The sequence below is a fragment of the Taurulus bubalis genome (genome assembly GCF_910589615.1).
Source record: "Taurulus bubalis genome assembly, chromosome: 21".
NCBI lineage: Eukaryota > Metazoa > Chordata > Actinopteri > Perciformes > Cottidae > Taurulus > Taurulus bubalis.
Window position 1 is genome coordinate 11,664,062 of NC_136609.1, and position 26,384 is coordinate 11,690,445.

At 44.9% G+C, this 26,384-nt stretch overlaps 4 protein-coding genes across 4 annotated transcripts in view; 3 read left to right on the plus strand and 1 right to left on the minus strand.

Annotated features, from left to right (window-relative positions):
- Positions 1–2,926: 2,926 nt before the first annotated feature.
- Positions 2,927–10,096, plus strand: LOC306752754 (gap junction gamma-1 protein-like). Its single transcript, XM_079236555.1, has 5 exons — positions 2,927–3,126; positions 6,378–6,648; positions 6,740–6,965; positions 7,411–8,088; positions 8,606–10,096. Exons 2-5 carry the CDS (start codon positions 6,409–6,411, stop codon positions 8,617–8,619), a joined length of 1,158 nt encoding a protein of 385 aa, XP_079092681.1. The 5' UTR covers positions 2,927–3,126; positions 6,378–6,408; the 3' UTR covers positions 8,620–10,096.
- Positions 10,097–10,635: 539 nt separating this feature from the next.
- Positions 10,636–12,351, minus strand: inha (inhibin subunit alpha; the record flags this gene model as incomplete). Its single annotated transcript, XM_079236920.1, has 2 exons — positions 10,636–11,369; positions 12,051–12,351. The coding sequence occupies 2 exons, from the start codon at positions 12,349–12,351 to the stop codon at positions 10,636–10,638; spliced, it is 1,035 nt and encodes a 344-aa protein (XP_079093046.1).
- Positions 12,352–15,548: 3,197 nt separating this feature from the next.
- Positions 15,549–17,524, plus strand: LOC306752732 (L-rhamnose-binding lectin CSL3-like). The gene is made up of 8 exons (XM_079236526.1): positions 15,549–15,602; positions 15,730–15,762; positions 15,938–15,991; positions 16,116–16,254; positions 16,450–16,565; positions 16,666–16,716; positions 16,994–17,117; positions 17,244–17,524. Exons 1-8 carry the CDS (start codon positions 15,572–15,574, stop codon positions 17,353–17,355), a joined length of 660 nt encoding a protein of 219 aa, XP_079092652.1. The 5' UTR covers positions 15,549–15,571; the 3' UTR covers positions 17,356–17,524.
- A 3,133-nt stretch (positions 17,525–20,657) lies between these two features.
- The window catches only part of spega (striated muscle enriched protein kinase a), a gene marked incomplete at its 5' end in the record, with an annotated part of 39,414 nt that continues 33,687 nt past the window's right edge, over positions 20,658–26,384 (plus strand). Inside the window, one exon of the mRNA XM_079236893.1 lies at positions 20,658–21,027. Within this exon, the coding sequence (XP_079093019.1) occupies positions 20,658–21,027 (370 nt within the window). The remainder of the gene's footprint in view (positions 21,028–26,384) is intronic.

Here is a 26,384-nt window from a genome sequence, read left to right on the forward strand (position 1 = left end):
TGTTTGTGGGTTTATTGTGTGGTTTCCTTTCCTTTTCTTTTTTTAATCAGAATTCTTGAATGGCTCCACATTTATTTTTACAGAGGAATAAAAGTCCCGTTTGAGCTTTACTGCACTTTACTGCAAACAGTGTGTCACAGAGTCGTGTAGCTATCTGGGAATTATAGACAAAACCAATTAAACTTTCAGCAGGGAAACTTATCTTAATTGTATCTTATGAATGTCATAACTTCTCCCACATTTCAGTGACTCCTCCATCAGTGCTAAATATTCGCTGCTGTCGTGCTTTATTGGCTCGGCTTCATCGCTGCGTTACTCGTGTCTCCGCTGAAGAGCGGCACCAGGGAAGGAACGCTGAACGAGCTGCAGGAAAAGTCTGGGATGTTTGATTCTTGGACCCTTAAGCACAGCTCTGTCTGAGTGCAGGCTCAGCTGTGTAAAGGCACCTTAACCAATTTCACAGAGTAAATATTTCTCCAGCCACCGGTGATGTACATGTGCTGAGCACATGGATCCCCTTCAGCTGCGCCCACGTGGCCGACGGACCCCCGATCACTTGAGTGACTGGCGACTGCTTCCCCACTCCTTTGTGCTGCCTGGTTTTAATGTTCTTCACATAAATCTGATCCCGACAGTAGAACAACAGAGCTGTTAGCGGTCTAGCCTCCCACTTTCCCTTTCTTGCCCCCGCTGAAGAAGGTCAAAGGTCAGGTGCAGACCGGCGCCCTCGGAGCTGACGAGGATGAAGACGCTCCAGTGAGGATGCTTGCTGTTTCTGTTGACACGCGACGGTGAACAAAGCCAGAAGGAGTTCGGTGACGCGTGGACGAGGAGCTCCTGCGTTACAGCTGCAGCTCCTCTAGTCGGGAGTTTAGGATTTCATTTGGAACATAAGTCAACAGCATTAAGCGCTTGAGTTGGAATGGAAGAGTAGAAAGCAGACGTCACGCTGCTTTTAGGGAGGAAGGTTGTTGATTTGTTTGACGAGATGAGTTACTAATGCATTTTACATCTTTGTGTTTTCTCCTAATGATATCTGCGTCTGTTTTTCTTTATTTGAGTGAAGTTTGGGATTAAGTAAGTGCCTAAAAGCAGTTTGCATGAAAGTAATGAGGACAGGTTGAGTGAATGGTGAGGTAAATTGTACATCATTAATTCTGCTTTAAGTTTCTAATATGGCATCTAGGACCATTTTCCTCGTGCCCATACTATGCCATTTCTTTTTGTATTATCCTCCGTGTGTTGATTGTCCATTTGCTGTTCTATTCTCTGTAAATGTTTCAGAGCTGCTCCGCGCTGCCAGGATGCCTTTTAGTTTTGGCCCAAAAATATGATCAAATTAATGAGCCCAGAAACTCAGCCTTAAAACATCCATGAGTCATAACCATTCCATGGATTTATGTCGCAAAGTTTTATGTCGGGGGGAGGAGGAAATAAGCAATCGAGTAAGATACTAAAACATAACCACAACATTTGTTCTTTGGGTAAGAAAAGGCTTCAGGCCGTGCAGGTGGGCAAACCTCCACCAGTGAGCCTGGCCTCATGCAAGCAGCTGATGTGTTCACTGCAGGGGTGCAGGCAGGAATGTGGAGCCCCAAGAGATTTATAATCCTATTGTCATATTTTCAGCTCCGGAGCCCTAATTGTCACACCTTCCACTCCTCTGTGGTATTTAATACGGCTACCGGGGTGCCAATATGAACAAAGCTAATTCCCACAAAAAGATGGATTAAAAATGAATCCCACAATATAGCAGGAGATGAATGACTTGTGTGTCAGCGAGCGATGATGAAGAGACGCAGGTGAACGGGTTCGTGCCTCACTTGGATCAGGTTGGAGGAGAGCTGGGTCGCAGCCACGGAGACTTGGCCGGGCGCAGACATCTGGCCGGACTCGACTTCCCACAGCCTCCACCAAACATCTCGGCTCCTCCGGTAACTCAGGAGCATGACGGCAAGGAATCTGTTGTTTTGCTGAACAAACTCTTGGATGGTGGGCCGCGTCGTCTAAAGGCTACCAGTCACGCAGCGCGCTGTCAGGCCGGTGGGCTGCCAAGCGGAGGCCTGGTGGACACGGGGGCCGCAGCAGCAAGACAAATGATTCGATTAAAGTGTTGTGGCACTCGGTGTACTTTTTAGAAACAAAAAAAAACAAGAATGTAAACTGTTCTAACAGCATAACTCTTCTGATGTGGAGTGTTTAAAGGGGCAGTCCACTCCTTGCATACACCCATCCATGTATACAATGCATCAGATCATTTGGGACGAGGTAGTTTGGGAATGACTTAATGTCAGAAGGTAAATATGTGTAACATATTGCAGTCAAAAGCCTCAAAATGTTGAATAAACACCACAATAATGAAGGAGTGCGTGTGTGTGTTTGGAGACGTCTCATATTAAAGTGTCTGCAATTTTCTATAAACTTAACCAACTTTTCACGGTATTTAAGGAATGCATGTCCATAAAATGCACTGTAACGTGTTGTAGACAGACATGTCCTTTCACCCAGCATGGGGAGCTGCATGGAGCTGGAGGAGGCTTTACTGTGCCTCGTGGTAACTTGTGAGTGTCTTTAAACTCTGTGGAGACCTGAGGTTTAATGTGACGCTTCATAGCATCATATTATAAAAACGCATAATAGGATCCCCATAGTTCCGTCGGGAGGGCAGAACGGTAGTCTGGCATCTCGGGTTTCAGGCGAGGGGCCTCCTCTTCTTGAATGGGGCCGAGTTACGTGGAGGTGGTGCGGGGAGGAGGAGGAGGAGGAGTGCAGGCGCCTGCGGGAATCACAGATCCTTTCTTTTGTCCTCTTGTTCGGGACCCCGACACATGGGGTCAACGCGGGCTGAATGGGCTCACACTGAAGGACTGCCTCGGACGCGGACGCACGCAGGAGCCAAGTGAGCGCGCGCGCTAATTAGGAAAAGCTGGTCGAGCAATTAAGCGCGCGAGCAGAGCGCAGCCACGCGGACCGGGACCAGGAGTCGGTGTTTCTGCGGCAGGAGAGCCATTGTTACCGCAGTTCAGTTCCTCTGCTGCTTCAGTGAACTCGCAGAGTGCCGTCTGGACATTTGCAAAGTGGGTTCTTCCACGTAACGACATTTTGGAGAGCGCGTGCCAGAGTGCGGTGAGTCGCTGCGAAGTCGTTTTTTTGTGTTGTTTTTTTTGCTCTGAAGGGAAGAAATAACCTGTAAACCTTGTTAGAAGTCCCGTTAGCTCCACTCCAGATGTTATAAGCGCAAACAAAACTGTTTTTACCAACTGCCACATCCGAAGGTCTAAATCCACTCACACCGCAGACTGAAGCATTGCAGTGATTTTCCTTGTTGCCTTTTTGTAAATGACTAATTCTCCTGGTTTTAAAGTTTCCAAACCGCTCGTGTCTGACTCTTTTGAAATGATGGCTTCATCCTCTAAACTCACCGGATTCTTGTTCCCTCTGAAGCTTGGCAGCACTTTCTTTTCCTCCAGGAATGCCACACTTTCCACAACAATTCCGTCTGACTCAGCAAAGCGTGTCCAGAGCCTTCAAACGGATCTTTTAAAACCTTCCTTTCAACTGTTCTTTTCCTTCTTTTCTACAGTTTATTTGGAACAGAACAGGAGAACCCAGTCTTGTGGATGAGCTCCTGTCTCCTCTGGATGTGCGTGTGTTTGTGACCCACAGAGGAGCAGGGCTGACCTGTGAGGTGTTGGTGTTGTCCCAGACTGCGCGGGGCTTAATGTGCCCTCTGTCTGCTCCCTGAACCCTAAAACCCAGCTCTCTGCTTTTGGTTAGGCAGGAATGTCCGCTCGCCTTCGCTTTGTCCAGATCCTTTGCCCAAAAAGCTCTCCAGCCCCCTCCATCTCCTCCTGGAGCCCAGTGACTCCTGGAGCAGAAAAGCCATTAAATCAGTTGAGCTGGGTTTAGCCCACATGAGCAAATAAGCTACTGTTTGAAAGCTGTCTTTGGTTAGCTTTTTGGGAGGGTGGCATTGACAAAAACAACAAAGTTTTAATTTCTTTGAGCCAAAAGCAGTTTGTCCAAGTCCGACAGATTGTTTGTTTTCCTTCTCGTCTTGTTTCCAGAGGAGGGTTTCTGCAGCGTGTTTACAAGGAGTCTTAAACCTCTTCTGTAACCTTTCATGGGCCCTGAACTCATGGGTGGAGGAGTCACACTTGCTGTCCGGGGTTTAAACCACGAGAAGGAAAAGTTCCCTTCATGACCGGTGGAATCACACAAACTGTCAGGAGACGACTCTTTTAGTTCCTGGCAGAAAGACACCAAAGAAACATCATGTTTGTGACGCTTCATGTAAAACAGTCGAATCGCAGTTTGTCTTTTTGTCGGAGATTAATTTAGCCCTTGGAGGAAGAAATATATAAAAGAGTTTTTAGAAGAAGTAAAAAAACAAAGCTGGAGAAGTGAACTACTGCGTCTCTCACCTCTGTTTGCAAGGACAAGGCGTCTCCACTATCTAGCAGGTGTAGATCGTCCAGGCGACTGAAGGCGATACGTTTGTTTATAGTTTGATAAGAAATTGGCACAAACTCCTTAGAGGTCAAACTGTTTTGGTTCTACTGACGAATCCACTGACGTTTCATAACTATAAGACTGGATATCGGATCGCAAGGAGAGTTTCTGTGTTTTAAAGGGACAATCCGCCTCATTGGGGGTCAGAAGGGCGTTTGGATTTGAGCACTTTTCATCTGTGAGAAGCGAACATGGATGTTTAATTTTGTGAAACGCCTCCTCCGTATAGGTGTGGTTCATAATTACATGGTGGGTAAAACGCATCACCTCGCAGCTGTACGTGTTCCCACCTCGTCTTTACTTCAGGGTCACAAACACACAGGGTCTGTCTTCTCAAACAATGAAGCGTTCCCACACGGGAGGCTCTGAGATAACGTGTCCGTCTCCACCCTCGCAGCGAGGAAACGTCTCCGACTTACTTTTAGATGGGAGAAGTGTTTCGGAGGCCTGTAATTTCCACCCGTCTGGAATCCGGATCCAGCCGACTTCGAACATGTTTTCATAGCTTTTGGTGTAGCCGGAGAGTATTTTTAACATGAAGGTCTAGTTATATTTTCCTGCTCAGGCAAGTCGGCTCACCATGGCTAACCATCTGAAGGCGTCAAGCGTTCAGAAGGGTTTCGCAAGGGAACGGATGAGTAACCTGGTGAGTGAGGGCCTGAGGATCGAGCTCTAATCCGAGCAGACGTGTCTGCAGATGCTTGTCACGGCCTTGTCCTGTTCCAATGAGTCATGAAATGCTGGTTATTTTCTTAACTACACCCTGTTTTCTTAAAGTATGGCGCAGGACGAAGAGGCAAGGAGTCCGTTTGGCTTTACGTTGTGTCCTACGATATGAAGTTATTGTGGCGTTTAAAAGTCCAGATATTTAACCAAACTGATCCTGGATCCCTTTTAGAATTCACCTGTCGTATTTAATTTCAGTACTCGAATGGGCTTCAAAACAACTTTTTCGGCTGGATTTAGAGAAAGAAACTTAATATATTCTTTTTTTTTTTTAATCTGAAGTTGTCTAGTCAAATGATCAGTGATCCCCTTTTAATAAAAGAAAAGGTAACCTCCTGTTGTGTTCACTGACCTGGCAAAGCACCTGCTAAGTTCTCCTCTTCATGTCGGTCTCACACTGTGCTTCTCAAAGAAGTTAAAGCGATAACCTCTGGCAGCGGGGCAGGAAGTGCTTTCCTCACCACGTGCACGGCTTTAGCGCCACAAGTCCTGCAGCCCAGCACTTTGATGTGCGATGAAGCGGCTCAGGCTGAGCGGGTTCAGGGAGCTCTAAGAACCACCGATGCTTTTAGTTTGTTGTGTAGTTCTCACACGGATACCTGCATGTCTGAGAGATCTGTGTCTGATTACAACAAAGCATGTGGCTGTGTTTATTCCTGAGCCCTGCGGTCTGAGGTTTACCTTGCATGGCTGTATTTGCTCGTGCATTCTTTAATCAGTGTGTTGGTGTGTGAACCTGACGCATGTGTACACTTCCTATTAATTCAGTGAAGAGCGTTTCAGTTCTGCCTGGGGAATATCTGTCTGATTTATTTTCTGGATTAATCAGTTGGTCTGAGAAATAATTATTCAGTTTTCTTCGTCCAAGACAATATGTTTAAATGTCTGGTTTTATCTCAATATATTCAGTTCAACATCACAGGAAACACTCAAAAAATGCAAATGTCCACATTTGAGAGGAGTTTGAGTTAAATAAATGTTAAATTGCCAACACATGTATCACAAAGGTTGCTAGTTTGCTCAGTAAAAAAAACACATGTTTGCAAAGCAGTTACAAGTCCCTGCATTAGGTGGGTCATGAACATTAAAAAGGTATTTCACTGCTCATGACATCAGCGTTATTTCTGTGTTTCCTCCAGAGCTCTTTAGCTCCCCGGTCACCTCGGCACCATGAGTTGGAGCTTCCTCACGCGCCTGCTGGACGAGATCTCCAACCACTCCACCTTCGTGGGGAAGATCTGGCTGACGGTGCTCATCATCTTCCGCATCGTGCTCACGGCCGTCGGCGGGGAAACCATCTACTACGATGAGCAGAGCAAATTCGTCTGCAACACGCTGCAGCCCGGCTGCGAGAACGTGTGCTACGACGCCTTCGCGCCGCTCTCGCACGTGAGATTCTGGATCTTTCAGGTGAGCCGCTCATCACTGCAGTGATCCCCGTCAACTGTGATTATGATCTACAGTCATGATTTAAACTAGGGCGTGTCCTCTTTTTGCCCAGGTGATCATGATCACCACCCCCACCATCATGTACCTGGGCTTCGCCATGCACAAGATCGCCCGCATGGAGGACGGCGAGTACCGGCCCGTCCGGAGCCAGAAGAAGAGGATGCCCATCGTGAGCCGCGGGGCCGTCCGGGACTACGAGGAGGCCGAGGACAACGGCGAGGAAGACCCCATGATCGCCGAGGAGATTGAACAAGACAAACCCGACAAGGCAGAAAAAAGTGAGGTGGAGATTTGAGAAGCGGGATAGCAATCACAAGCAGTTTCCAACTCTTCAGATTCTTTACGGGGTTCATACGGTCATGGAAAACCTGGAAAAGTCCTGGAATTTTAAAATGGTTACTTCATGTGTTCATGTCGTTCATTTACGCTGAGTTTGAAATAATGAATATGCTTTTAAAAGAAAGACTCAAAATGTAAGCAGGCATCTATATAAATGTTTATTCTTTTAATCAAACTATTGTCTCATTCACTTGTGTCATTTAAGGTTTACTGTATGCTTTGTGTTCTCATTGTTAGTTTAAATACTACATTTACTCACTTTTTACTGTTTACACCCAGATTTCACTAAATGCTTGTCATGGACATTTGGTTTAAAGTCATGAAATCCTTGGTCAACATGTGTCTGAACCCTGCTTTACCCTCGGGTCTCTTTTTATTTTCAAGGCTCGGAGAAGAAGCACGACGGCCGCCGGCGGATCATGCGCGACGGCCTGATGAAAGTCTACGTCTGCCAGCTGCTTTGGCGCACGTCCTTCGAGGTGGCCTTCCTCTTCGGGCAGTACATCCTCTACGGCTTCGAGGTGATCCCCTTCTACGTCTGCACCAAGTCTCCGTGCCCGCACACCGTGGACTGCTTCGTGTCGCGCCCCACGGAGAAGTCCATCTTCCTGGTGGTGATGTACGTGGTGTCCTTCCTCTGCCTGCTCCTCACCATCTTTGAAATCATCCACTTGGGGGTCAGCGGCATCCGCGACACCTTCCGCCAGCGGGCCCTGGGCTCCCGCGCCCCGCCTCCCTCGTCCTCTCGCTCCATGCCCACCGCGCCGCCGGGGTACCACGCCACCATGAAGAAGGAGAAGCTGAAGGGCGTTCTGAGGGACTCGCCGATCGGAGACTCCGGCCGGGAGAGCTTCGGGGACGAGGCGCCCTCGTCCAGGGAGCTGGAGCGCCTGAGGAGGCACCTGAAGCTGGCCCAGCAGCACCTGGACCTGGCCTACCAGGCGGATGAACGAAGCCCCTCACGGAGCAGCAGCCCCGAGGCCAACGCGGCGGCACAGGCGGCCGTCGAGCAGAACCGCCTCAACTTCGCCCAGGAGAAGCAGGAAGAGGCGAGCGAGAAAGGTAATGAGCACACGAGTACACATTTAGCTCGTGTGATGTGTTTTTACAGGCAGTTTGATATAGTTTTGATGTAGTAAAGGAACTAATTGGTAATTTAACCGACTGGTAAGTTGATCATTTCAGTTATTCATCCAGAGAAAAGTCAAATATTCACCAGTTTTAAAGATTTACTACTTTTGTGTTTTTTGTCAGACTGAAAATGGAAAATCATTCATGCTTTTGTGTTGAGTGAACAAAACAAGTCGCCCTAAACTGTAAAAAAAAAAAAAGTATCGCCAACCTTTTTTTAACAAAAACAAAGTACATTTCTGAACTAGGAATCAGTTAAATCAATCATCACAATAGTGCAGATAATTCTGTCCACTGATTTATTGTTTCAGCTCTATTGTCAACATACCTCTGATTTATGTCCATGAGGCCTGACCTCAGGTCAGTGAAACACCTTGTTACCCACCCTGTTTGGTTTTAAGTGAACAAACATGCTGCAGCTTTTCTGTTTTGTCTCTCCTCCTCCTAGGAATACATGACTGAACGTGCTTCCTGCCTCCAACGTCTGTTCTTCCATTCCTCCTGGCCTTACACATATGGGAGTGCAGTCAGACCACTGAGGGAGACCAAAGTGTGTGTGTGTGTGTGTGTGTGTGTGTGGATGGGAGAAATATGCCTTTCAGTATTAGAGGTGAGTCAGAAAAAAATCAAATAAAGAATGCTGACCCAGCTGTATTGTGACAAGCGGTTCATCTCCACGACTCTAAACTTGAAAGCCGGCCACATCTCCAGTTCTGCTTGCTGCCCTGCGTCCAAACCTGGACGGTGCCTTCGGCGGGGAAACGTCGCCTCCGCCCCGCTCTTCCGCCCTCTCTGCGTCTTCGTGGCCTTTCAATAATCCTCGTCCACTCCGGACCTTGTAAGGATAATCGAAAGCTTAAAACTCTCCTGGCCCGAGTGCTCTGTCGTCTTCGTCTCAAGAGGCGAGTCTGTTTAGAGACGCCGGCTCTTTGCCGCGGCTCGGAGGGAGAACCTCCGACGCCGCGGCCCGACCTGCGCCTGATGAGTCATGTTTCATTTAAACAGATTGATGTTGTTTCGATGCTCCTTCTCCACAAGCCGCCACCAGTTCAGAAATATTTGACAGGATTTTTGAAGCCTGTTTATTTGCTCTAATCGGCCAAAATGTTTACCTGGGAAATGCTTGAATTCTTTATCGACAGGAAATCTTCCAAGGAATTTCCTAAAACCTTTTTTTTTTTTTTTGTACAATCAATTCGTATAAAGCACTCCATATATTTTACCAGTACCGGTTTTACTATTCCAGAATATTTACTCTTTAGTTACTGAGGGAAGCGGTTTCACACGACTTCTGAAAGCAGGCTCCAGGATGTTAGTATATCGCTTATGATTCATCAGGGTTCATCTTTGCAGAAATTAAAAGAACAATTTCATATTTTGTGGGGTTTTGTTGCTAACCGGCTGGAAACATCTGTCTTCTGCGCTACAGTCAACAATGAAATTCCACCCTTGTCTTTTTTTAAATCTACATTCTTCTTTGGTGAGACATGTTTTCCATCCTTGACGTGCGCCACCAGCCCTCCGTTGTGCAAAACATGGACGCTTTCATGTCCTGGGAATCAAATAAATAAATAAAAGGTTGACAGTTGGCTGCTGACGCGCAACCCGGTGCCATGTAAACACGTATAATCTTCAATTCATGGCGAGGCTTTTGATCAATAGCTTTCAGTGTTCATACAGAGTTCACACTTTTTCATAATCTCTCAGATGGCTTCATGATCTTTGGCTGAAACAATGAAATTACGGTGCCAAAGAGCAGCTTGATGCTGTATTTTTGTAATCATCTCACTTCCAGTTTTGCTACTCGCGGCAAGGTACGACATTCCTTTTTGAATATGATATTTCGTCAATGGTTAAAAACATTTTTTTGTATTGTATGTTTTGTAGTTTTTGTAACTGTAGAGATTATTTTGTCTTCAGAGGAAATAAATATATTTGAACGTTATGCTTTGGACTCGGCTCTTTCTGTTGCTGCACATATATGTTTGTGTAAATGGGACGAAAGAAATGAAACCATGAATTTATTTGTATTCAAATCAATGATTTAATATCGTGTATCGCCAACAGAAGTCAGACTGTATGAGAAGGCATTGATGTGAAAGTAGAGCCAGACTGCCCCCTAGAGGTCAGAATCACAACACCAATGAAGAGCAATACAAAGTAGTTTTATAGCAGAGCATAGCTAAATACAAGAAAACTAAAGTCTGATTAGTAAGACCAGTGCAGATCTTTGAAGGGCCTGTTGACCCAAATGGCCTCACGCTTTCTAACTTGGTCCAAGAGGTATCTGAAATATTATTAGTTCAAATTTGTAAACACAATGGAGGTTAATTATGTGTAATTTATTCCCATCTGTGCTTTTGAAACATTACATTTGGAAAAACTGATCTCAAAACCTCAGCACAGTGTTCGCTTTGCTGGATGGCAGAACACTAAACTCATGTCCTTTGTGTTTGGGGGTACTGGCCCTTTAAGCGTTCAGATGCAGGTGCACTCCTCAGGTATGATGTTGGGCAAGGTCTCGTACCTGAACGAGTACCCGCCGTCGGACGTCGTGGTGATCCTCAGGGACTTCATGGTCCCTGGGACCGGCGCGCAGCACTGTGTGATGCCCAGCATGGCGGTGGTTCGATCCCCGGCTGAGCAGTTCCCGTGGCAGTAGTAGAAAGTCAGCAGCTTTGGATGGACGATCCAGTTTCCCCAGCCCAGCTCCTCGAAGCTGACCTCCATCTCTGTCCTGAGGCAGTGACTGTGCTCCGGTCTGTCCCGAGAGGGCCGCTGCAGCAGCTCGACGGCGGATGGAGACCAGGGGATGGTGACGGGCGCGCGGCGGGGTGAGCGCACGGGGCCACGCGGCTGGGCGCGCAGGTGGAGGAAGGGCGTCTTGTCTGGCTCGTTGCTGTGACACTGACAGGCCGGGCAGCGCACCTGGAGCAGGAAGGGCCCCTCGGCCACAGAGGCCAGCGGGCTCGGATCCAGGCGGTAGGTGCTCCATCCGTCCGGGCTCGTCGTCGGCGCAGCCTCCGCCGCCCGAAGAAGCTGCTGCGCGGCGGTGAGGATGAACAGCTGGGTGGAGGAGTTGGCTCCCTCACCTGCGTAGAACCAGAAGTGGGCAGATGTGACCAGCATCTCCAGGTTGTTCATGGAGGGCTGGAAGTAATACGTGAAGTTGGTGGTGCCTCCAGGAGAGTCAGGTGAGGCACAGGATGAGTCTGAGTGAGTGAGACAGAAAGCAGTTTATTGCTTTGTTTGAGGCTTCATTGTCTGACTGATCAACACACGTCTTTCATGCCATGAGAATAAGTTTTTATCTAGACTTGTTTCTGCTGCCCTCCAGTGGTTCATACTGTTCTCTTACACAGCTTTCCAGCCTGCTGTTAAGTTACTGCTGTAATCTACACACAGTGGCTTTACTGTCCCTGTGCACTGAAAGGACACCTGCTTACTCATATATATATTTGGAAAACCCTTATATCATGATACAGTGCAAGTAATCTGCTTTATTTGTATCTGCAGCATGAATATAGTGAGTTTACTGCCGTATGAAATATGTGAAATTAAGATAAAGTACAGTGTAGTTTTAAAGGAACAGAAGTCTCTATGTCTTGTGTTCAAGCACCTCATAGAAGAAACATATACATGTTCACATGATTTGGGCGGTTTTGTTGTTTGAGTCAAACCAGATAAAACGCTGCTACCTTTGGAACGTAATTGTTCTTTATATTATGGGTGTGTTTCATTTCAGTCCTTCGCCCCCAGAAAATGAAATAATTTCTCTAACATGACAAAAACACACTTTCTCCTTAGAATTAAGGATCCAAAAGGATTTGAGTGAACATATAAAGAGTGTTTTTTGTGTCAAAAGACGAAACAAAAGCAGCAAAGCTTCTCACCAGAGCCGGGGAAGAGAATGATTTGAGATGTGTCCTGGGCCGGACGGGTTTGATGGGTGACCCACGCTGTCCTGCTGGTCCTGCTGGCCCTCCGGGGTGCACGCCTTGCTTCTGGCGGTGCCACGTCCCGATCGGGACGCTGCACCGTGGCCAGAGGAGGCTCCTCCAGCCCGAGGCCCTCCAGGACCCGCTCGCTGAACCAGGACAACAGCGCTTCTCTGGACAGCTCCTCTCCCCTGCAGGCGTGTGTCAGAACGTGGATCCACAGAGGGCCCAGGAGGAAGAGAGCACAGGACACCATGACTGCACTGCACGCCGCTACTTGACACTGTTGGCCAGGAAGATACCCTCTGATCAACAAAAAGAGTCCAACACTGAAGGCTGGCAATTTTCCAGTGACGCACAGCCTTCCTATAAAGATGGAGGTCCCATTAGCTCCAGAAAAGTGATCCTCGTCTGTGACTCTCCTTATTCTCACACACATTTGTTTGGCTCCGCAGCTATCTGAGTCTGAGTGAAGTCTGCAAGCAACGCATTTTGTTTCCAACACATAAGTGGCAGATAGCAAAGGATGGCCTTGACGGTGGGGATGTTGCATTAACTGTTTCTGTGACTGTTTCACACAGCAGCAAGGGAATGTGTCTGCATATTCTAGTGTGTGTGTGTGTGTGTGTGTGTGTGTGTGTGTGTGTGTGTGTGTACCGTCCTTGTGTACATGTGCATTGTTATTGTCAAGCATGGACAGGTGCGATTAGAAAGGTCCTTCACACTCTGCTGCACAGTGAGTGTCAAGTCTAGTAGATCATATTGGATCATATTAGTCTAATAAAATAACACCTATTCTGGAGTATGGTGGATAATAAATGTTTCACAATAATAATGAAAGGTTTGAGCTGTTTTACCCCCTCAAGTGTTAATGATGCACACTTGGCCTTGGTCATAGCGGCCATATCTCACACCTGTTTCCCAATGAACAGAAAGTCTTTGTCTACTGTAAGGGAAGCCTTCGGCCCTCTTTATCTGACTGGCCTTGAATAAGTCTCAGAAATATGTTTTCATAACATATGTTTCTGTATGAGAACATTTAATCAGCTATTTAATTTAACAGGCCAAAGAGCACATGTTCACAGACACTTTGTTTTGCAATTTTGAATTGCATTTGATGGTATTCATCAGAACAGGAAGGTGCACCGTTTTCTTGGAGAAAACAATGTCATGAAGACTGAGCTTCCTCTCATGCTTTATTGCTCTGATGTCTTTGACCTCATTGCTGTTCATTGTCATCAGTTTGTTCTTGAAAGCTGTGTGTTTGATTCCTGCCTGCAAACCCAGTTTATTTTGAGATAATAAAGTTAAAATTGAAACTGAAGACTGTGAGGTAGGGTTGAAAGCCTAAACGTGGAGCTAGAAACCACTATTTACAAGGCCAAGAATTAACCTCTCAAGATGCTATATGGTTTAAAATATAAATCAAACTAGTAAAATATATATATATATATATATATATATATATATATATATATACATATATGTATTAATTGTTTATGACATTTAAAGATAGAAAGTCGAAATTATGAGATAAAAAGTCATAATTATGAGATAGAAAGTCGAAATTATGAGATAGAAAGTCATAATTATGAGATAAAAAGTCATAATTATGAGATAACAAACTGGAAATTATGAGAAAGAAAGTCGAAATTATGAGATAAAAAGTCATAATTATGAGATAGAAAGTCATAATTATGAGATGTGAGATCCCAAAGGAAAAGAGTGTTCAAACCTGTCTTTAATAAACTGTTGTATCCTGAGGTTCTGACTCTGAGCAAAGACAAGAAAGATCATTATCCTAAATAATCTGCACCTCATCATACAGCCAAAGGTCGTCAAATATGAATATGTAATGTTGTTATTCTGGATTTCTTTGAGCTTTAGTGGGGATGAAAACAGAGTTCCTACCCGTCATGTATCTCTCTACACTCATCACTGTCTATATTGCAAGCCTCAGTCTTTGTACTGGATTAAATGACTTTCATCACGGCCGCTAGCTGTCAACCTTTTTACTTTTCAGGTTACTAACAGCAGCACTTTATAACAACTACACACTATTTAGCATTAGTATTATTACTGAGAGAGACTAGTTAACGCTCTGAGAGACACTAGTTAACGCTCTGAGAGAGAGACTAGTTAACACTGAGAGAGAGACTAGTTAACGCTCTGAGAGAGAGAGACTAGTTAACGCTCTGAGAGAGACTAGTTAACACTCAGAGAGAGACTAGTTAACACTGAGAGAGACTAGTTAATGCTCAGAGAGAGACTAGTTAACGCTCAGAGAGAGACTAGTTAACACTGAGAGAGAGAGACTAGTTAACGCTGAGAGAGAGACTAGTTAACGCTCAGAGAGAGACTAGTTAAACGGGGAGCGAGTGCATAAACCCGGAAACTAAGATGAGGCATGAAAAGGGTTTGCTCACACATCGTGATCATTTCTAGTGAGAGATAATTACGTCGGTATTTTCCCGACGCGAGTCAAGTTCTCTGAACGTCGTGGAGGAGGAAAGACGGACAGAAGCAGCGAGAGCCCTTCTTTACATCGGTGGCGGCGCGTCGTCCTCCACCTGCTTCCAACCTCCGCTGCAGTCGGCCTGACAGCGCCCTTACAGTACTGCCACTCGCACCTTATGGCTAAAATAAACTCTTAATTCACCACTGATAAAGCATTGTTCCAACATGAACACTCATTAGTAATTCATTAGTAAGCAATTCATAAATACAGTTATGAATGTTTTTGTCTTCATTAATAAGCTTGACTATTATGCATGTCATGATTGGGTTTTCATACTTTATAAATGATGGATTCACCGTTTGTAAATTAAGTATTAAGGACTAAAATCATTTACAAAGTGTTAGTAAATGCAAAAACAATTATTCAAATGTAATTCATTCATGCTTTTATTTATACATATAAGGATAAATCCTTATATGTATAAATCCCAAACATTATCCCAAACAATTATCCCAAACATACTGTCCCAAACATTAGTGCATATCTAAAGATATGCACTAATGTTTGGGACAGAAACGTGTTTTAATACTGCAATTCATGATTAATTCAGGTGTTACGAGTCATAAGTTAAGTATGTTCTGTGACCTCATCTATCATCTAAATAGCGTTATTATAAAGTGCTACCAGATAATTAAAAGAAACATGATCAGTCACTGGGGTTTTTTATATGGAAAGATATTTTTTGGAGAATTCAGAACTTATTATTACATGTAACATGTGTGCCTCCTGTTGACAGACAGACTGAAAACTAATGATGTCATTCAGTGCATGCAGTAAACCCATCAAGTACCAATTTACATGTTGTACAGGCAGTACAGGTCTGTATCCGTTAGTCCTCAGGGATGTTTACTGTGGGTTTGCCTGCCGTCCTCGTCCAGGATTGGGTGTGATGAAGAAGAACTAGTATAAAACGCTGCGTTTGGCTGTGTCGTGATCATCATTCACTACGACTGACAAGATGCTTTCCACCAGAGTGACCATCATCGCCGGTGAGTATACCCGACCTGCCGTGATGGTTTTAATGCTCCTTAACTGGGAACTGGGTGACTTGGGACCAAATCATGTGACGTGTCCTTTATATAATTAATTACATTTGAAATGCTTTATATCTTTCAGTCCTGGCTGCAGCTTGGTGTTTGACATCTGAAGGTAAAGTATTGCAATGTTCTACGATCCTCTGACTTCTGATGTCCTTCATTTATTTACTTTTGTGCCTTTTATTTTTAAATTTGTATTCATTCAACTTGATCTAAATATACTTCTACTTGTTATCTCTTGTATACTGTATTCACTGTACGTCATTCTACTTCTTCATGTGTTGCAGCCGAACTCCTCTATGATGTGGCGTGTCCTGGTGTAAACAACGAGCTGCAATGCCGTATGTATTTGACTGTTTATTTATCTTTAACAAGAAACTAAATCCTTTTATTAGCAGCACCTTTTTTCCTCTCTCGGGATTCACCCATCGCTATTATTGTGGTCCGTGTTTTGTGTCCGTTCAGCTGCGGGACAGATAATGAAAGTGATGGAAATGAGCTCTGGTGAGGAGAGCGATGCCGACTGCGCTGACAGAAAAAAGGCCGCCAGGGTCTCCAATGGGAACGCCTTCCATTTGGCCATGATAGGCTGGGTGAAGCTCGTGTACGTTATCCTTTTGTTGATTTACTATAGTCGCTCACTTTGTGGAGCGAGGATAGAAATGGACTCCAAACCAAAACCCAGCATGTTTATTTAAAAAGGTGCAATGTTGTTATTTAAATGATCCCTACATGAATATTAGAGAGGGACAAGTATCTTGACTGTGCAATATTCTGACCTTTTCCAATATTTCTCCAGCTGCAACCATCTGGAACGCTGCCGACTGCCCAAGCCCCATAGCCAGATGTTCTTGGTGGATAACTCACACGATAACTTTGTTCAGATCGCCTACGAGTGTGGAATGAAACCAGCTGGTGAGTGTTTTTAGCAGCCAGAGGACTCGCTGACATGCAGCAGAATGTATTGAAGGAGTTGGGAATGCTGGTCTGACCTTCTCTCCTGATGGTTTCACAGGCCTGCAGACCGTTGTTGCGTGTGAAAACCAAATTGCAGAGCTCAAGTGCGGTAAGGGAACATGTCAATAATCCTCCTGTCTGCATGGAAATATTCACTTTTTGCTATAAATGTATTCATGCTAATCTTCAATTGTGTAATCAAGACCATCTAAATCTATAAATATATACTTCCTGTTGTACACTGGTAAAATAAGAGAATCATTTGTTTATTTTAAGGTTTGTCAAGACATTTTTGTGGGTTTATCATTCCAGCTGCATCAACTGTTGCCTGTTCTATTTGAGCTCCAGTCTGTGTTGTGACATCTCGTCTTCTGTGTCGCCCTCAGAAAGCGGACACATTGAAATTATGACTGCCAAATTTGGGCGTTTCGACGAGAACACCTGCACAGAGAAACCTTTGGTTTATACTTTCTCTGCAAGTTACTCAGCTGGAAGAAGCGTGAAGGACAAGTATGTATTTGTTTAGGGAATATTCTTTGTACTGAATATGTTATTATTATTAATACAGAACAAATAGTTGTTCATCAAGATGACTGGTTTCAAGTAACTTTATTTTTCTTTGGATTTACCCCTCAGGTGCAACGGGCGTAAAGACTGTTCAGTTACAGCCAGCGCTGATGATCTGGGACCAGCTGTTCCTCACTTTAACATTCCCATGTACCTCATTGTGGATTATGTCTGTGCGTGATTGGGGAGTGAGATAAACAGTTAAGGGATTAATAATGTGATGCCTGAGGAAGTTTTCTTGTAACTTTTTTAGGAGAAAACTAACTGTTTATATCCAATTCATCAATTGGTTTCTTCCAAATACACAGAAAAAAATAATATGCTGGAATGAAATATTAAAAGAGTGAAACTAACAATTGTGTTTTTGTCTTCTTCTTCTTTAAAGTCACATCTGACCAGTACAATACATTTTATTCTTCTATTTTTTATTCATGTTCTGCTGTTAACTTATTATATTTAAATAATTTATTTAGACTTCCTGTGAATACAAATGAGGGATGTGAAAATATAATTTACCAACCTATTATTAATGTTGTTTTTCTCCGGGACATTTACCCATTAACCAAATAATAGCCGGTACTCAAACAATCAGGATATGACCATAACCACAGAAAAGCACCTGTCTTTCCAGATTCATCTTTTTTTAATCAGGTTACTTTTCTCACATTAAATGCTGAATGAATTAGGCTTTAAATAAATGTAATATGGATCTAGTTTTCTTTCCTGTTTAGCTATTTTAGATTCAGATCTTATTCATATCGAGTTATTGGGACAAATGTTAATGATGAGAGGAGCAAGCTGAATTATGCACAGACAATATCAGTCACAAATCTGGTAAAATAGAAGAAACATTTTGTCTGTGCTGCAAACACACGTCATGAAAGTCGGAATTATGAGATCAAAATTCATAATTATGAGATAGAAAGTCAAAATTATGAGATAAAAATAATAATTATATAATAAAAGTCATAATTATGAGATAGTAAGTGCGCATGCGCTTCTGTGGCGCTGGCTTTTCTCCTTCCTGTTATCTGCGCTGTCTTCACAAGTCTCTTCATCCCTCGCCGGTCTAACCATGCAAACCATATGCAAGCGTCACTGTTGACAACATCTTTTTTGTCTTTGCTCAGAGTCAGTACACCTCAGGGTACGACAGCTTATTAAAGACAAGTTTGAACACACTTTTCCTTTGGGGGAAATTGAGAATACAGGCGTAAGCAAATACCGACCATTCAACCAGCGCTAAGCCTCGTCCCCCGCTGCAGCTCTGCAGAGCTGTCAGAGCCTCCATTGGGCCCAATCTGTTCCCGTAAATACATTTATGTCTTCAGCCACTGTTAAAATAGTTAAAAATGAAAAGCAGTATGTGTAGAAAAACATACAAATATACCACATGCAAAGCAAATATGCAAGAACGCTCCAAATGAACTGAAAGGGCCGAAGTTGAATATAATATAAATGTGTTGGGCAATGTACTGTATTGTTATATCACTGCCCTACAGTTGTATGAATCACTGTCCTGTTTTTATTCTTAGACTTTCTTTTTATAGCGACTCCAACTGTCACACACGCTGTCTTTTCCTGTCTCACACACACACACACACACACACACACAACTTGCACTTCTACCTTTGTGGGGACACTCGCATAACCATCACAACTCAAGGCCTAAACATGGACCCTCTAACATGCCTTTTGAAGCTTCCAAAAGTGAGGACCAACATGTCCTCACTTACACACACACATTGGTTGATAACATTATCTAAAGGGAGAGAGAGAGTGTGTGTGTGTGTGTGTGTGTGTGTGTGTGTGTGTGTGTGGGGGGGGGGGGGGGCGTACATGGCAGCCCAAGAAATGTGACCTATTGGTGGTGCAGCTGTCATTCCCAACCTGAGGGAGTTGGGTGGGGGGGGGCAGTGACATGGTCGAGAGAAAGAGAGAGAGAGAGAGAGAGAGAGAGAGAGAGAGAGAGAGAGAGAGAGAGAGAGAGATAACATGAGCTGCTGTAAGTTGTAAAAAGCTCAAAAGGTTTGTCAAGGGTTTTCTTTCAAATGTAGTTGTAGTTGTAGTGAAAAGACTGGAGCAGGAGGCCTGAGTGGATGACCTTTCGGGGAAAGGATCTCTCTCTGTGCCTCAGCAGTCTTCGGTGGAGAAGCTGTTGAAAGGAACCACGGCCGCGGCCGCTAATGCTACTTGATCTACAGGGACTTACACCTGCAGCTCGATCTCGCCGAAGGACACGCAGAGACACGGGCTTCAGCAAATGATTTGAGATGAAGTATTTTGCCCCATGGATCTTGTTACCTTAACTCGGACTTTGCGGGGATGTCCAAAGGGATTCCTTTCGTCTTTAAGGGCAAAAGTGAGGTAAGATGCATTTCTTTCTATTATCGGGTAAAGTCTATTTTAGGAGACTCTTTGGATCGGCATGTTAGCGGGATATCATAAATGTGCATATGCAGCCAATCCAAATGCTTTGCTTTGATTAATAATTATGGCATTCTGTGTTATCGTGGTTTTTAATCATTATTTTGCTCTCATCAGTAGGACTAAGACACGCAAAGCAGCAACTTATTGTGTTAGCAATAGAAAGAGATTCATGGAAAACAAATCCTGGCCTTCAGTGTCCAAGTTCTTTGGTAGGGAAAAACCTGAAGACTTTTATGACTTATGACTTATGACATTACACCCCTGGCTATCGTTTTCAATGGAAGACCACTCACCAGTAGCGCCTCGACACGTTTTAATGGATTCAGGTGTCGGGACTACTACTACTGCTTCAGAACCAGCACTACTACTTTAGGATCTTTTGGGGAGGTTTTTGGGGACTTGCAGGAAACAGAAAAAGAGCCAGAGACGTCTTGACTTTTAGCCCTCAGTATGGATCAAACTTCTTTAAAAATATATATATATATATGTATTCCATATCCACAATTTGTCACGCAAGTTTTGTTAACGTGTTGTCACGAAGCGAAAGCTGTGATACCGGGGTGATATCACTTGAGTAATTCTCTCAGAGTGGGCGTCTTAAGAGCAACAGAAGACATTACGCAACAGTTTCCACAGCTTATGTAGACTCTGACCTGTGCAATGCATGGAGCACCCTTCACTGAATGTAGAAAGTCTTGTTTTCTTTAAGTGTTTTGCACACCAATGCTGTCATTTTTACGGACAGTCTTTATTACTGCAAGAGAGCGCTTGTCATAACAATGTCTGTTTCAAGCCGTTTGAATAAATGGACGATTATATTGAATGTGATGAGCAGCAAACAGTGTCTGTGATCAAAGACCGTATCTAAACATAACTGCGATGTCATTCTAATGGATGTGCTCTGGTCATTGCAGTCCCCAGTGACACAGCCCAGCATCTTCTGCACTCCCCGAGGGCCATGGAGTCTTTCAGAAGATGCCTCCAATAGCTTGATCACCCGATCGATTGCCAGATAAAAAGTGGAGTCCGTGAGGAAGCCTGACAGAAACCGAGATGGCAGAAGGCCCCGGATCCAGTCCCGGTCTCAAGAGGCCCAAAGTCGCAGAGAACCAGATTTCTCCAGATGCCGATGTCGCGAAGCAAGAACCCGCGCCGCCAGTTTTCACCCGCAAACTCCGCAAAGCCGCAGTGGGAACGAGCTGTGACATCCGACTGAGGGCGTCAGTGGCGGGATGCCCCAAACCTTTGCTGACCTGGTACCACAACGACGAGCCGCTGCCTCCGTCGGAAGCCCAGGACTCGGGCGGGCTGTGGATTCGGGACTGCCGCATGAGCGACGCAGGCTTGTACACGTGCGTGGCGACCAATGAGCTGGGAGAAGCACGCTGCAGCGCCGTCTTGGCCATTATGGACCTCGGGGAAGGTAATCACAAGCAACCTGACCTTTCTTTAACAGGAAGACATTTTCATTTCATTCCATCTCAAAGCTTTTCACATGTGTTTGGTAATAGTTTCTTTTCGGGTCCTCAAATGGACCGATAACACATTTGAAATCATCTCGTATTTCTTCACGACAAATGTTGGCACATCAGTTCACAGTTGCTTGATCCGTTGATATTGGATCTCTTGAAAGAGTTTCCCAGTGAGGGAAAGCTCACCCAGACAAAACAATCGTAGATCCAAGACAGAAGCTATGTTTTCCATGTCTGCAGAGCAGCACTGGGAGATGCTTAAAATTAGCTTGTGGATGTAAGTAGAGACTAGTTGGATGGGAGGAGGGTCACCTGCACCTCTATTAGCTGCACAACTGAATATTAGCTTGTTGTTTGTTGTGTTTACTGAGGAAGCTGGAAGTCTCTACTAACCGGGACAGAGATCGGAGTTACTACTATTTTTTTATTGCAATGGCGGACACATTTGCATTTGAAATTTTTAGCAGTGAGCTGTGAGATAATACATTTTTAACCCGTCTGGAAATGCTTTAGGGTCTCGCTCTCTCGCAGGATGGATTTGACCGGATTGTCCATTATTCCCCAGTTTATCTTGTCCCCTCTGCCTGATGAGCATAGCATGTGTCTGTGCAGCTTCAGGTGACACTGCACTGCAGTTGCATCGTGTTAAAGTCTTTTGAAACGGCCGTCAACTACATCCAAACCTCTAATCCAATCGGGTGCTGATTTTCTACTTTGTTAAGGGCCTAATAAGCAGAAAATGTTTTTAGAGCCGGCTCACAAACTGCATTCACAAGGATGTTAACATCGTAGTCGGTGGTATACATACTGCTGACTGTGCGTCGTCCACTTGAGTGACAGATTCCTATTCGTAGGGTACGGAATGAAGCGCTCCTTGTTTTGCAGGCTGGATTTGATCACGGTCTCGTCGCCTCGGCCTGTGGAGAAAGTTGGGCTCGCATGTCAGCAGCTCTCACACTATGAACTGGCACCCAGCGTCCAGCTGGCACATCACTCAGCACCTCTCCGTCTCGCTCTCCTGGTTTTGATCTTCTTTCTGCAATCCGCCGTCGGTTTCTAGTTTTTCACCTCTCTGATCCGCATCGCTTTTCTCACTCACCGTCTCCTCGTTTGTGTTCAGCTGGATTCAAGTTATGAATGAGCTTCATCTTGCAGCGCTAAAAGACTGCACAGATCACATGCATTTTATTGGTCTTTTTTTCCCTATTTATATTAAATCAGTCTTAATCCTCTCTCTCTGTGCCCAGAGCTGTAAGCTAAGCTCGACTTACTCGAGACCTCATCCTCCAAGACTTGACCTAAAAACAAAAACCTCCTAGTCCTGCCCACGGGAATCCTGGAACAATAAAACATAAACAAGACATCGGCCCTGCATAGCTGTGAAACTTAAATACTGAATTTTCAATCGTATGCATTGAATAGACCTGGGAACGAAGTGGTCGCCCACTGGGAACCGCCGACTGATCTTCAATCTTTGCAGTCCTTCTGAGGATTCTGTGGACACTACCGTCGCTTCATAAAGCATAAAGTCATGCAACATGAGGGAGATGTCATATGTAAGACATGACAGTTTAATTATCCCCAGTTGGACCTGAACATATTTGCTTTTGAAGACTTAAAAACAGCCCTGTCTCTTTGTTTCTTAACCTTTGGTATATTAATGTTATTTACATGAATGGCAAACGGGCAAAAGGCTGCAAAATATCATGTTTTTTCACCACTATGTCCTCGTTTTTATCCATTTTCTGGATCATGGCAGCCCTACTATCTCCCTGACCTCTGCCTCCCTCCTGCATCTCCCCTCCTCTACCTCTCCCCGTGGTTATTTACGGCCTGGTATGTGCCGTGCTGGCCAGAGGGCTCGTGCTCTAGTGATGTGTGGACACCGCCGGCCCCTTCTCCGGTTGCACCAGCAGACATCACAGATAATTATAGCATCGCCACGGTCAAGACGCGGCGCTGCCACTCTCAATCACGCTCCGGGTGATGAAAGAGAGGCTGGGTGTGTGCGCGCCGGTGGATGTGTATTTGTGCGCGTGTCTGTTGCGCGATTAGCTTTTGAGCATCGCTTCGTTAGCCAGTCGGGTCTGTCGCTTTAAGATATCACCCCGAGAGATCACACCAACCAGAAACCACCGCCGCTGTGTCACAAGTCTAGACCACTTTTCTGACGTCAGCCTCTGGAGTACAGCTTCTGATTAACATGCTGTCAGGCATCTTCATGCTCTGAGGAAGAAGCAAAGCTCCTTTTACAAAAGGTTATTATCATATTGTGACGCATGCAGGGGCATGAATGTCCCAGACAATTACTTATAAGATGTTTCTGATGCAGCTTTTTTTTTTAAAGCAGTGGTTTCCAGCCTGTGGGTCTGGACAACATGACAAGAGGAGAGCAGGAAAACAGCAAAGTTCTGTTCCAGTTTCTCCAGCTTCCAAACACCTGTAGATGTATGCATCCTCTTCATTAGAAATCTGTCTTTCTGTGTTCTTTGTTTTGTGTAACTGACTTCACGTCGCAACTGTTTGATTTAGAGATATTTGTTAGGGAAGTATTGGACGTTGAGTATGGATGGATGTGGAAAAGTAGGAGGAGTCTATATGCGTAGGGTTGAGGAAGCGAAGATGCAGTGTGAAGGTGGCTGGATGAAGGAGGGGAGGGTGGGCAAACAGGAGAGGATGTCTTCACTGTGTATGCTTGGCAAATAGAGTTAACACATCGTTAACTCTATTTGCTTTAGATAAAGTCAACATTTATACAGTATATGCTACAGTTTCCAAACCATCCTGCTTTTTTTTTAACGCACATAACGATAACCGTCTGAACCTGCTGTTCACGTTTTCTTCGAAAAGCATTTTCATATTGCGCTTACTCAAAGTTAAAGAAACTGAGGCCAAGATATATCCAGTTCTTGTTTATTGTGTTGCATCCCCTTCTATAAAGCAGTACCGGTCGACAGAGGGCTCAGATCTACTGAACAAGGCGATCAGCTGTTATAAAACCTGCAACAAGACTCATGAATGAGACCTGTAACCGCTGCACCCGTCCCATAAAGGCTGTGCGGTTGTAGCCGGTGCTTAAAGGTGTGATAACAACATTGTACTCGAGACTCACAGCTCCCTGGAGTCCAAGCAGAATGACCCGCAGAGGACGACAAAGGTCGTCCGGTTTCTGTGTCCGCGCTGTGTTAAACCTCCTGCTATGAGCGCGGGGGCAGGCGGAGGGGTGCAAAGGGAAAGTACAGTACAACTGAAGGGGTTGTACTACGCAAGACTGGAAATAGACGGCTGAAGTTGGCAGTCAACGTTAGGGAGGACTGGGGGAAGACGGGGGAGAGGGCAAAAAAGATAGACATAGGGAAGATAAGGGGTAAAAGGTCCAGCAGCCATCTTAAGACGAGATATTGAAGATGAAACTGGGGGAAATGGTCCTGTTGGAGAGATTTTGAGAATGATTTGTCTCAATGGAAAGGCCTTGTGCAGAGAGGAGAAGATCTTTGGGGCAGAAGTAGCCAGCCAGTCGTGTTTTTGAAAAGGAACGTACAGAGGAAGACGAGCGCGATGTTTCGGAAGGAGCTGCTTGACGCACGGCGAGCTTTGAGGAACGGCAGGGAAGGCGAGAGTGGGCCGAGAAGCAAGAAGCAGAGAGGTGAGTGGGAGCTGAACACAAAACATGGACTACGATAGCGGAGGATCACAGGGAATCTATCAAATGCATACTCGACTAAGTGGAACAGCTGTAATGGAAATGAAAACAAGGTCACACACTTGAGGCCGCTGCCTAATTGGATTCAGAAAGTGTGTCTTCTGTGCCGCAGATATACGTGGATAAACACTCAGGATATCTGTTGTTTTCTCTCAAACATTTAAATACTGAAGGAGGAAACTACAGAAGTGTCCCTCCCCCAGAAGTCCAGATAATAAGATTTGAAATCAGACTCCCAAACTCATTTACAGGTGTATAAATACATGGAGCGCCATTAGACTAATAGCTAAATGTGAGAGTTTGCTGATGCTTTTAATGGCTTGTTTACATTGGTGATGTGAATTCAAATGTTTTATTAAGGGAAATAATACATGCAAATAATGTATATTACGTGTGACAGATGTATGTATTTGGGCCGGGACAAAATGAGACTTTAAATGCAACAAAGATTACAAAACTGTCAGTTAAACTTGATGTAAATGTGATATTTAATAGTTTTCTATCTGCAAACTCAATGCTTGTTATAGCACGGCATTCCTGTTCTCACCATTTCCTCTGGACCCAGTCTGTCTCACGTTGGCATACTGGGGCAGAAATAATCTATATAGCTGCTTGATGATTCCGCATTCTCTAAATATTACGTTCAAGTGGATTAAGTATACATTACGATTAATTAGGTTCTCTATTCTCCCGGGCCAGCTGAGGCAATAAGTGGGGGGAAAGCCATGGAGCGCTGTCCCCGGTGTTTGCTCTGGCAAAACGGTGTGTTTGTGTTCCATCCCGCTGCTGCGGGTCATTCACAGGAACCCTCAGGGATTCGGTGAGGATTAGTTGGTAGGATCGGGTTGCAGTGTGACTGTCAACATTGGCCACATTTGCCTCTGAAGGGTTTTGGGGGGCAAAGGAAGAAGCCTCAGCGATATGAGCATTTTTCCCCTTCGTTGGGATGAACGGCCGCCAAAAGTATGGAGGCTCCCGTCTTCCAATGCGTTCACAACCGAGCTGCTCACATTCTTCACACGTGTCTCTTTTTAATACAACGCTCACATGCAAAGCAAAACATCCAACACAAGTGCAGCCGAGGTTTACCGCCTGAGGGCGAGTGGGAGAAATCTGTTCGCCAGAATTTGTGTTGGATACCAACATGAGATTTTGAAGATTTCATGCAGAACATAACCGTGTTTTGAGCATGGCTTTCAACCAGAAGAGATCAAATAATTGAGAAATAATTGTTTATCGTGGCAGATGATAAGCTGAGAGAACAGATGAATGCCCCCGTGGAGTCCAGACACTGGTGGTGGCGGTTGCTGATGAGAGAGAATCAAATTTAAAAGCAGCAAGATTATGTAAGCATTGCATCATTAGACCTGTTTAGCATCAGGGAGACAATACTGGGAGGTATCAATATGTTTTTGACGCTGGCTTTCCAAAGTCTTTGTACATTTTGATGTGACTTCCTGCTTGGTTTATGAGCAGCTGCTTTTTTCTTTTCCATGCAGAAGACTGGTTGCCTCTCTCCAGAGCTCATGCATGCATCTGGAAGGCCTGGTGTGAGGAGCGGTGTGATGATGTAACCAGCAGCAGGATCTGCTCTCCGGTGCAGAG

Bases quoted from the DNA above. Each gene is read 5' to 3' on its own strand.
- LOC306752754 (XM_079236555.1), top strand. From the start codon at position 6,409: ATGAGTTGGAGCTTCCTCACGCGCCTGCTGGACGAGATCTCCAACCAC. The intron at 6,649-6,739 runs GTGAGCCGCTCA...CTTTTTGCCCAG, and splicing joins TGAGATTCTGGATCTTTCAG to GTGATCATGATCACCACCCC. The intron at 6,966-7,410 runs GTGAGGTGGAGA...TTTATTTTCAAG, and splicing joins ACCCGACAAGGCAGAAAAAA to GCTCGGAGAAGAAGCACGAC.
- LOC306752732 (XM_079236526.1), top strand. From the start codon at position 15,572: ATGCTTTCCACCAGAGTGACCATCATCGCCG. The intron at 16,255-16,449 runs GTACGTTATCCT...ATATTTCTCCAG, and splicing joins ATAGGCTGGGTGAAGCTCGT to CTGCAACCATCTGGAACGCT. The intron at 16,717-16,993 runs GTAAGGGAACAT...TGTCGCCCTCAG, and splicing joins AATTGCAGAGCTCAAGTGCG to AAAGCGGACACATTGAAATT.